General features: G+C 31.2%; 1 protein-coding gene across 1 annotated transcript in view; it reads left to right on the top strand.

Moving 5' to 3' along the window:
• The window catches only part of LOC126885171 (probable H/ACA ribonucleoprotein complex subunit 1), a 40,475-nt gene extending 34,099 nt beyond the window's left edge, over positions 1 to 6,376 (top strand). The window contains exon 3 of the mRNA XM_050651597.1: positions 5,955 to 6,376. Coding sequence (XP_050507554.1) covers positions 5,955 to 6,299 — 345 coding nt within the window. The 3' untranslated portion in view covers positions 6,300 to 6,376. The remainder of the gene's footprint in view (positions 1 to 5,954) is intronic.
• The last annotated feature ends 5,774 nt before the right edge of the window (positions 6,377 to 12,150 follow it).

Here is a 12,150-nt window from a genome sequence, read left to right as displayed (position 1 = left end):
TTCAACTCCCTGTATAAATAAAAATAAGCACAACAGCAATGGTTTATTGATACTCTATTTTTTTATTTATTGTCAAAATTTTGAAAAATGATTGAAATTGCTAATTTTCTTTATATCAAATACAGAGTCAGTCAAAACTCAAGTAGGTACATTATTTTCTCAGCAATTTTAAACGGAACACCCTGTATTTTATACCACTATTGAAAAGTACCGTTCGTTACCATACTTTAATTTTTATATAACATTCTCTATGTCTAAATTTATTAGTTTTCGAGATATTTTCATTTTTCAATGGACCAGTAGCCTGGCCATCCAGATCACCAGAATTTAATAACTGGACTCATTTTTTGGGGTTACGTTAAGAATGAAGTTTATAAAATACCTCCAACAAGGGGTGAGACGAAAAATAGAATACAAAGTGTATTTCAAAGTGTTAATTTAGAAAAATGCTTCGTAGTGTAATTAACTCATTCAATGACTGTTTTTAGGCGTGCATAAATGTGTTAGGTCATTTTGAACACTTTATGTAATTGAATATTTAAAATATTTTATTAAAAGTAGCTTTCAATTTTTTCAAAAATGTATTTTGTGTTCATGTTTTTTTGTAAAATTTATTACCGTTAAATTATTTTTCGTTCTGTATTTGTTAAATTACATTGTACATTACAATTTAACAATGTTACATTGTTAAATTTACATAAAAAAGTAGTTTTTAATTGTTTTTACAAAATGTTGTATTTTGTGATTGTGTTTTTTTTTGTAAAATTTATTACTAATAAATTAGTTTTCTTTCTTTATTTGATACATTTACATACGAAAGTAGTGTTATTAATCATTTCAAAAATGTTGTGTTGTGGTTGTGTTTTTTTTGTAAAATTTATTACTAATAAATTATTTTTCTGTCTGTATTTGCCACATTGTTAATAAACCTATTAATAAACCTATTAATAGAATAAACCTATTAGGTTTGTTCTAGCATCAGTTTCAAACGGTTTGAAACCATCAGCGAATAGTGGACCAGCCGAGTAGAGGGGATAGCACTGGTGACTGTATTATGTTCTCTCACTGACCAACTGTTTGCTGACGGTTTCTGACTGGTTTGACTGTTTGCTAGAACAAACCTAATGATTACCGAATTGATAATGAGTAATCGTAAGTTGTCAGTTTTAGACAATTCAATCACGGCTTACTTAAAATTTGGAAAAATTTAGACACGTAATTAATAATTTGCTCTGAAAAATGAAAATATCTCGGACACTAATAAATTTGGACATCGGGAATGTTATATAAAAATTAAAGTAGGGTAATGGTACTTTTCGATAGTGATATAAAATACAGGGTGTTCCATTTAAAATTACTGAGTAGCAATATCATTTTTAAAAATTTTGACAATAAATAAAAAATATGGCATCAATAATCCATTGCTGTTGTGCTTATTTTTATTTATACAGTGAGTTGAACTTGTTACGATTTTGATATAAAATTGGTTATAACTTTGTAAATACCCTGTATATTAGGTTTTTCCCGAAAAGTGCTTAATTTTTCGGTGATTTCACCTTAAAATATTCGATTTGGAATTAGACGAATAAGAACGTATTTTTCATGAGCTACAATTTTGTTTTTATTTGATTGATAGACTTTACGGATACACCATTTTTTTGGGTTTTTTTATAAGCTACACTTTGCTAAGGATATTTTTTTCAATAAAATATTTACCTTTTGAGTTATTTGCGAAAAACCGCCTGAAAACGTAGTTTTTTTGTAAAAAAAATCAACATTTTCAATGGCAAATAACTCGAAAAGTATTGACGTAAAAAACTATAGAACAAAAGTTGCTTAAAATCAGTCAATTTATCCATTTTCGGTCTTATCTTGAACGTATGTTTTTTCACCCCCAAAAAGGGGTGACTGTCACCCCCAAGTAAAAGCAACTAACGGCACAATTTCAACTTTGAAGTGGAGGGTAAGTAGAACCTAAATCCAAATTTCCATGCAATTCGGAGGTGCCCCTGAAAATTACACGGTATCGCCGAATTTCCCGTTCATTTACTGGGCTATAACTTCGCTGGGTTAAGTGTATCGAGCTGAAAGAAGACAACGTTCAGAAATAAATAAGCACTTTTCCCAAATTTTGGTTTTCCTTTTGTAGGTTAAGTACTTATCGGATCGCCCTAGTATATGTAGGTGGTAGGCAACTGTAAATAATTATTTCAGATTATTTGGTTACAATGATCATTATGGGAGCAATGCGACTAATTTGTGACAGTAGTGTTAGAAAACCCTGATGGTTTCTAGAGAAGCAACTAATAATACCCACAGAGGAAGAAGCTACAGCTACCTGAGGGAAGGTAGCTTCAGCAGAACCTGAGGCCAAACATATAAACCATTGAAACTATATAATCTTTTTGTTTTGGTTTTTATATAAAATATGCTCCATAATACAATCGGGTGCAAAAAAATCGATCCACTGAAAATTTGGTCATTTTTGATGTCTCGAATTTCCTAAACCTGTTGTCCAATTTAAGTGATTTTTTTACCATGTTATAGCCTTATTCATTAAAAATATCGCTATATTGTTGCTAGACAGGTAAACGGTCATTGTATACCGGGTGTACGAATCAAACTGCGTTTTTTTTCTCAAAGTTCGCATCACCCTGTGGACTATTCTAGAGTTTATAAAATTACTGAAATTAAAAACCAACTATAGCCTCAGGTTTTCTTAATATTCTGTTTTTAGATTCATTCGCTTATGTTGGATAATAAAAAGTTAGGTACTTTAACAACTGGCCATGTTCGTCCTCATGTTTCGAAATAAGTGCGGCAAACTTTCAAGGGGTAATTTTACACATGAAAATAATAAAAGTTTGCTTTATAATCATATGTCCGCAAACGCTTCGTTTCCGAGATACGGGATGTTCAATTTTTTTTACAAACTGACGATTTATTTATTGCTTTAAAACCAGTTGAGATATGCAAATCAAATTTGGTGGGTTTTAAAGTTATTGCACATTTTTTAACATACAATTAAGAATTTAATATTCACCATTAGCGCGCAAACGGGTATTATGACCGATCATATTACCCGTATGCACGCCAATGGTGAATATAAAATTCTTGTATGTCAAAAAATGTGCAATAACTAGGTCTTAAAACCAACCAAATTTGATTTGCATATCTTAACTGGTATTAAAGACAGGGTTGTTTTGTTTTAAACAACTGTTTTAAACATGTTTAAAACACTTAAATTAAACAAGCGTTTTTTTTTTCATTTTTTTTTTGTGAATAATACATAAATATGAAAAAAGTCTTATACATATTATTATTATTATACAGACTTTGTAACAAATATATTTTTATTTATTAATAATGGGAACACAACAAAAATTGGAAAACTCAAAACATTTTGCATAAAAGAGTTAATAATTTTCTCAAATTGTTTTAGTCTCATAGTAATCTTGTAATCTAAGTCATCAATTTTATCAGCCACGTGATCACTTATATAATTAAGCTCTTTAAAAATTGAAACCAACGTAGCAGCTTTGACATTGCCTAGCCGGTTACATAGTTTGGAATTGACTAAAGCGTATGATGAGAAGAGTTTTTTTTTATGTTGTATGACCATAGAACGCCACCATGCCAATGGTTGTACATTAGATGTTTAGAAAATATATATGGATTAAAGGGTACACACTTTGCCTGGTAATTAATAATAATTGGCAATGCTTCTGGATGTGAAGTGAAGTTTCTACATATTCCGTACCAGTTTTTATTTGCTTTGACTAAATTTACTTCCACTAAAGCGATGAGCAAGCAAACTTGTCAAGAAATGAGCCAGGATCAAAGCCATTTTCATAAGCTCGTTGACTTTATTCGTATCATTTACCAAAAATTCGCCATTTGCGTGTTCAGTCTCGAATGCTTCCAGAAGTTCTAGCCATATCTCTGTAGCCTCTCCTTTAGTGCAAGTATTTGTTTGGACTTTGTCCCTGCACTGCAATATACTTATAATTTTATACTTATATTTTTTATAAATACCTAGTCTTTGGCATTTGCCTTTAGCTTTGTATCATTTACAAGCTTTGTTACATCTTTATCAATACTTATTCTAAAAAATCCACAAGGAAAAGAAAATGTTTTTCCTGTAGTTGGCTGTATACCATCAATCACAAAATTGGAAAAAAATCCTTTGTAAAAGGTATAATTTTTTTTTATTAAAATCCCTTAAAAGGGATATATCACAACACAACGTTTTCGATTTTTATAAAAAATCATCATCAGTGTTAGATAAACTGGATGCTAGCTGACCCACAAAAGAAAAATATCCGGGTAAAAACCCTTTACATGTGATATAGATGCCTTAAAAGTGCATACTTCAATAAAAAGCCCTGTGATGGTCACATGGCAACCAGGATAATGCCGTGAGGTAATGTATTGAAATTTCCCACTTTTTTTCAGAAACATCACTCATTTCGCATTCAGTTGCCATTAAGTCATTGAAATGTAAACAACTCAATTTGGATCCCACGTGTTGGGAAATTTCAATACATTACCTCAGGGCATTATCCTGGTTGCCATGTGATGTAGCCCTTTTAAGGGATTTGAATAAAAAAAAATTTTATACCTTTTACAAAGGATTTTTTTCCAATTTTTTTAATACTTATTCTATTGTTTAGAGCAAATGTGAAATAATATTGGCCAGTTTTCAACTAACTTTCTAAGCATTCCGATAAAGTATTCCAACGAACATCCTAATGCAATACAAGAGCAGAATCATCAGCTTCTCGGAATTTTGCGCTAGCAAAATGTACATTTCTGAAATATTTGCAATTTTTTGACACTGTTCTTTATTCCTGGCACTTCTATATCGTGGGCAAGTAAGTTCATAATATGGGCTGAACAAGTTATTATATGTATCTGTGCTGCCTAATTCCTCAAACAGATCCTTCTCATTGTAAGAAATATGATTTAAACAATGTTTTTTTCTACGTTTTATTTGTTTAAAACACGTAATTTAAAAACGGTTGTTTTGTATAAAGTAAAAAAAACATGTTTTTTTTTCAACCCTGATTAAAGAAACAAATAAATTGTCAGTTTGTAAAAAAGAATTGAACATCCCGTATCTCGGAAACGAAGCGTTTGCGGACATATGATTATATTGCAAACTGTCATTATTTTCTCGTGTAAAATTACCCCTTAAAGTTTGTCGCACTTATTTAGAAACACCCTGTACTGATGACGAACATGCCCAGTTGTTAAAGTACCTAACTTTTTTATTATCCAACATAAGCGAATTAATCTAAAAACAGAATGTTAAGAAAACCTGAGGCTATAGTTCGGTTTTAATTTCAAAATTTTATAAATGTTAGGATATTCCACAGGGTGATGCGAACTTTGAGAAAAAAACACAGTTTGACTCGTACACCCAGTATACAATGACAGTTTACATGTCTAGCAACAATATTATTACAGCGATATTGTTAATTAATAAGGCTATAACATGGTAAAAAAATCACTTAAATCGGACAACAGGTTTAGGAAATTCGAGTGTATGTTCTCTCTTTTTGTAATCAAAAGTTGCTTTAAGATATTTCTGAAGATCTTTAATTAATTTTTAAGCTTAATCTTTAATCATCAATTTTAATCTTTTGATTAATTTTTTTACATTTTTTTGTATCTTAAGTGAAGTGCTGCGCTACTATAGTCGATTCGCTAATCTGAGACACAACTGTCTACACTACAATCACAATAAAGATGCAATAGAAATAAACAAGCACGAGGAGCACTTCCAAATCGTGATTTGGGAATGCTCCTCGATCATTCAACGTGTCTTGGTTTGTTTATTTCTATATAGTGCATTTTTATTGTGATTGTAGTGTAGACAGTTGTGTTACAGATTAGCGAATCGATTAAGGAATTACTGTATCTATTTTTTTAATATGCTTTGTTGTTTTTAGCTATTCATCGATCCAGCCAAACTTCTTCCCCTTCAAAGGTTTCTTCCACAACCTCCTGGTTCTGTGAAAAAACGTGGAGGTGGTGGCGGTCGTGGAGGACGCGGTGGTGGGTTTAGAGGAGGTCGAGGAGGTGGCGGTTTCGGAGGTGGAGGAAGAGGAGGTGGTGGTAGAGGTGGTTTTGGTGGTGACCGACGAGGAGGTGGGGGTGGAGGATTTGGAGGTGGTCGCGGAGGATTTGGAGGTGGTGGATTCAACAGGAATAGTGGAGGCGGAGGAGGTTTTAACAGAAACTCTGGTGGTGGTGGAGGCGGATTTGGAAGAGGCGGTGGGGGCAAGAGATGGTAATAGTTATTTTAGTTTTAATTTTTAAGTTTGTATATATGTAAGTGAAAAATGTTTTTTTAATAAAAAAATATTGTATCCGTATGTCTTTTATTTAAAAAGGTATTTGAAGAATTGGTATTAATTTTTGTATAAACTATTATTTTTGTAAAGCTGTTTTCTTGTGACTTTTTAAAATAATACTTTTGATTTTTTTTAGATATCCTCCGTGCGTACAATTTATCTTTATTAGTATTGTAAAATGTTTGTTTTGATATAAAACAAAAAAATATATAATTGCTCTAAATGTAGGCAACTTACAGCTGTTCCTGGTTAATGTACTGTTAGAATTTAAATTCATTTAATTTATATATTATAAAGTTGTGTACACTTCTACACGTTGTCATATATTCATTATTATATCTGGACTGTTTCATACACATTGTACACACAACATAATAAGGACAGACAAGGCATACTGAGCAAAATAGTGTAACGCGCGTGCAGTCGGTATGTGGTCTATCTATCTCTTTTCATTAAGCGATCCCGCTCATGTGACAGACAAAGATGGCTAGACCACTTAAGGTAAATATTGACCAATGACGTCCTTGATATTGGCGTTACACCTCAATGCACTTCAGTGCATGTGTATGATTGTACACTTCAGTGTTATAGTATATTCGCTAGTCTGAGGCACAACTGTCTAGTGATTTTATTAATTTTTTTGGGAAGTTAGGTTGCTAGACGTGAGTGAAAATTACTACACAACCAAACATAGCCAATATTATTAATAGTAAACAGACATAAATAACATAAACCTTACACCAATCAATAACTATTTATTTACACCATTATAATTTATTGATAACAAATGAGAACATTATTTATTGTACAAAATAAAAGTTTTGAAGAAATAAATTCCACACAATTTTTTGAGTTTAGTATACACTCCTACTATTCCGATACAAATTCTTTTTGAAGTTATACTTCTTTACGCACGATATGAGGGTGAATTTTTATATGTTAAAACCTACGATCCGGGCGCATGCGCATTATAATTTTGTTCTGATTGGATGTTCAAATGACATGTCAAAAATTATCCAATATGGCAGCTGTAGCACAGCTGTGGTTTGGACGGTTTGGTTATGTATGGTTGTTGCGTTTTAAAATTTGTGGGAAGAGAAACAACAAACAAAAGTTAGTTAATAGTTATACTGCCTTTTTAAATAGTTTTCATATTATATTTTTGGACTTATTAACATAGAAGAGATGCCTATTGCATGTCATTGTGGCATGCAAGCCCATCAGTACATCATAGTGTGAGTGCGATTTTCAATCACAAAATTACTGATAAAAACCTATTAGCTCGAAGACATAGATAACTGTGGATAACATCAATCAACCGGGACGATCTACGATCTCACTTATTCAAAACTAAAGAATCGGACAGTCCAGTGCTGGAGTCTTTTATTACTGCTAAGGTAAGTGTTTTAAAAATACCATAAATTTTAGGTTATGTTGTTTTTATAAATTAAATGTGATTTTTTGAGTAGAGTTATCAGATATTAGATTAAAAATGTTAGATTATTGAGAAAATTATAATATGTATTATATATAACAAAATCATTGAATACCTAATGCAAGTATTACCTATAATACATTATTCATTTACAAAAGGAAACAAGTTGTTACAAAAGAAATAAAAATAGAAAATAGTTTCTTTAATCCTTATGTTGTATAATTAAAGTTATCCACCAGAATAATGTTATCTGTGAAGCGTGAAATTGGTAAAAAGTTCCTATAGTTTCCTTAAAAATTGTTTAGTTTGAAATTTAGGCTGACAGAATGTCAAAACAAACTGTAGCCTTAAAAGTTGCTAAAGATATAACCAAATTGCAGAAAAAAATTGCATGAACATATTCTATTTAGCTGCAACTTCTTGCAGCAAGGAGTTGCTGCAAGTGATTGCAGCTGTTCTGTTCAATTCTCGTGTGACACGATGCAATTTCTATTGCTGCAAGAAATTGCGCAATTAGTTGCATCGTGTAAAGTGGCTATCTAGTACATTCACATAACAATATTTTACATAAATCTATTAATTTTAGACGAACCTGCTTATTTAGAGGACGAAAATCATCCGGATCAAGTTCCATCACAGGAAATGGTACGCAAGCCTAAAAAAAAATGCGTAGGTAACATGATGTTGAAAGAATGGGGAGATTGGAAAAAAAGAAGTAAATTGAGAGTGAGTAAATCCAATAAACACATTTATCTTATGCTTTTTCAAGTGGATATAACAACTAAATAATGAAGAATGTTGACAAATTTGTATAGAAATGACAAGTTTTTGAGTGATTTGAACAATTTTAAAAACAGTCTTCTCCTCTCCAGTATAACAGATTTAATATTTTGATTTTTTGTTAAAAAATATTCTCCGCTGAGTACTGTGCGGTGGTAATAGACTGTCTCCTTCTATGCAATAAATCATCAGCTCATGTGATGCTCCAGCTACAATTTGCTTAATCCATATTTTATAACTTTTCCTCAGCTTTTCGCTTTCATGTATCACATTGTTGTTAGAATTAATGGTTCTGATTTAAGTCGAGTTGCCATATTTACCAGTTTCACGTGGACTCAATTAACTTTTCTCTATTGTTTGAGAACATATAGGCCGACCGCTATAACTTTTCCCGTGCGGTACGATTCATTTTCAATCAAATTAATTTAAAACAGAAAGTGAAACGTACGCCGAATTGTGTAGTATATAGTATAGTATACAGTATACAAAATGTATATACACATCGACGTTCGTTTCAATTTATGTTTTGACTTAATTTGATTGAAAATGAATCGTACCGCATGGGAAAAGTTATAGCGGACGGACTATATCTGCATAAGTATGCTCTACATAAATAAAAGTATGCACTCTGTTTAAAATGATCAGCTATTGCTCAAAAATTATTAAATGAATTGAGTCATTCTTTTTTAGATAATTTCGATTTACATTTAATGTTACATTTATCGTTACATCGAGGCCCCAGTTCTCTCATTTACGTTAATTTTACAGTTTTTCTAGTGTATTCTTGGTCAGAGTTTCTCAGTTTCTTCAAAATATTAATTTTGGAAACACTTGGATCTCTTTGTCTCTTCTTTCTAAGATTTTTCTTCTTTGGGAATTTTTTCTTAGCAGACGTATCTAATAATAAATTAATGCCTTTGATGCATGAAGGAGTTTCCGCTGTTGATGCTTCTTGAACATGTAATCCACTGTGAACATCAGGTACCTTATTTTTATCAGTGGAAGTTAGTTCACTCGTAAATTATATAGATGTTACAATGTTTTTATGAAAATATTCATCAATTATAGAAATTAATAGTATTGGTAACATTGGTTACAAAGTTTTTTCCACAGAGTGATTCAAAATTTGCACTTACAATGAGGTTATTTTATTAAAAAACTTTATATTATTTATATAAGATAGGATAAAAGTTTTTAGATCAGAATGAAAGTTGTCCTTTATAGATGTCATTTAAGCAATAGTTGAAAAACATTATAAGTGGAGTTACAATGTTATTCATATCAGGTGTAGTTGTGATCTAAAATTTAAATTGCATTAAATTTTTTTGTAGGCTGAACAGATAAATCAAAAAGTTAACATAGAGGACAATAATGCATTAGCGACTGGCATATCATCTACACCACAGGAGAGTTTTTTATATTTGAACAATTGAGCTTCGCTTCAAAGAAAGTTGGACGCCTTGAAAAAAAAATTGGAAACTCAGCGTTTGGACTTACGGAAGATATTGAAAATGCTATAAAGTAGGGATATTATACGGGATTTGTATATACTTTTGTAAATAGTATATTGTATGATATTTTAAAAGAAAATAATGAGTACCGCTAGTGTTACTACAAATGGCTAGTGATTTTAGTAAGTAATTTTGCCAATTTTGTAAAATTGGAAAAAAAAATAATTTCTAAATTGTTAATAATTTTGCCAATTTTCGCAAAATTGGCCAAAAACAAAAAAATATCTACTAAAAACACTAGCCAGTTGTGTCTGAGTTTAGCGAACCGATTATAACTCTTGTTAAATTGAGGTTAAGTTTACACTTTTGACTTACCTACTGATTTAAAAATATTTTTGTCATCCTGTAAGTTGGAACCATAAAATGGAAAACTTTTTTATTATTCATTTTACGAAAAATAGTTGTTCTACATAAAAGGTTCTGCAATATCTAGAATCTATGATTCAACCATCAGATAGTAAATTTTATGGGTAATATACAGGGTAAGTCAAAAAATATAAATTTCACTCAAGAGAAAAGTAGCTTTATTTTTACAATATTGAAAATTGTTATTGTGAAAAGTTAATTGGAATTAGAACTATATTCTAATATGCAATTACATCCTTCTATTTGAAAAAGAAATAATTTTCTCTTATTTGAATTATGGTAACTTTTGTTATTAATTTTACGAAAGAAAAGTTATTCTTTATAAAATGTTCTGCATGATATAAAACCTAAAATATAACCATCCTTTACCAAATTTTATCAATTTTGTATGAGGTATATAAAAAAAATGTTTTTTTATGACGACAAAGAAGTATAACTTCTTACGTGCGTACACAAGTACACACACTCTTTTTTTAATGAGAGATTAAGTTGATTTGAGCAGTTAATAGTGTAGGGTAGCAATTTTTGTGTTGTATGTTTCCTACTCTGAATCTGTCAAAATGAATCTCGGCTGAGCGAATTTAGTTTACTACTTTGTTTCTAAAAGTTCATTTTTCATAATGTAGGTATTTACTTATATGCAGCTAAACATATCATTCGCATTTCACTTCCCTATTTGTTCCGTATTAAAAATTCATTCATAATTAACTATGTACTGTAAATTTTTGATTTAAAAATATATTAAATGACTAATACACAACTAAAAACAATACTAAATAAAAATAAATTAGTGTAAATGTACAAACAGTACAAAGGCCACTTACAGAGAATGAATGAGGTGGAGCCGTCGAAACACGTTTATATAGCCAGGGACCGGATGGAGTGAGAAGAGGATGGAGAGTACGATTTAAGGACCAGATGGAAGATGACTTGTGAGTGTTAGGGAGTGCGAAATTGGAAAACCAAGGCGAAGGATAGGAAGGAATGGAAGCTAATTCTGGAACAGGCGAAGACCCACCATGGGTTGTAGAGCCAATGATGATGATGGAATGTACAAACGATGTAAGAATATTTATAAAATAAACTGTGGCAACGGTATTTACCTGAAACCAAAATTGTAAAAAAAGTACCTGTCTCTAAAAAAGTATACTAACTTCTTAGATGTGCGACTAGATATCACGACAATGTACAAGCTGTTTAATGTAGAAATTCCAAAAGGTGATATCTAGCATACTATAAAATTTAAAAATCTTACAATTCGGACGTCTGCAAGTTTGCCGAAAATATCTACCAGAACAACAGAGTAAAATTAGAAGAAGAACTAACTGACCTAATTCAAGCTGGCAATTGGATGACAGGGGATTCCCTGATACTACATTCTTTCCAGTGAATTTAAACCACTGTCAATGTTAGACTTACGTAAAAAAGTTTATAGTATGGACAAGTTCTCCATACATGATATATTAAATTCAAGGATGGTGAGGGAAATTTTTGAATCAATTGGTCACGTTATACTGAATTTTATAAACACTTCTCTAATGACAGGTAGAATTCCTACACTTTTGAAAGTGAGTACAATTGTTCCTATTCAGAAGATTTTGAATACAAATAAAGCTAGTGAATTTAGGCCCATTAACACATTACCCCCAATTGAAAAAATATTAGAGATAGCAGTTTATGACCAACTACTAGAACACGT

This window comes from Diabrotica virgifera, chromosome 5 (genome assembly GCF_917563875.1).
Source record: "Diabrotica virgifera virgifera chromosome 5, PGI_DIABVI_V3a".
Taxonomy (NCBI): domain Eukaryota; kingdom Metazoa; phylum Arthropoda; class Insecta; order Coleoptera; family Chrysomelidae; genus Diabrotica; species Diabrotica virgifera.
The sequence above is the reverse complement of the archived record's forward strand: the minus strand, read 5'-3'. Positions and strand labels throughout refer to the sequence as shown.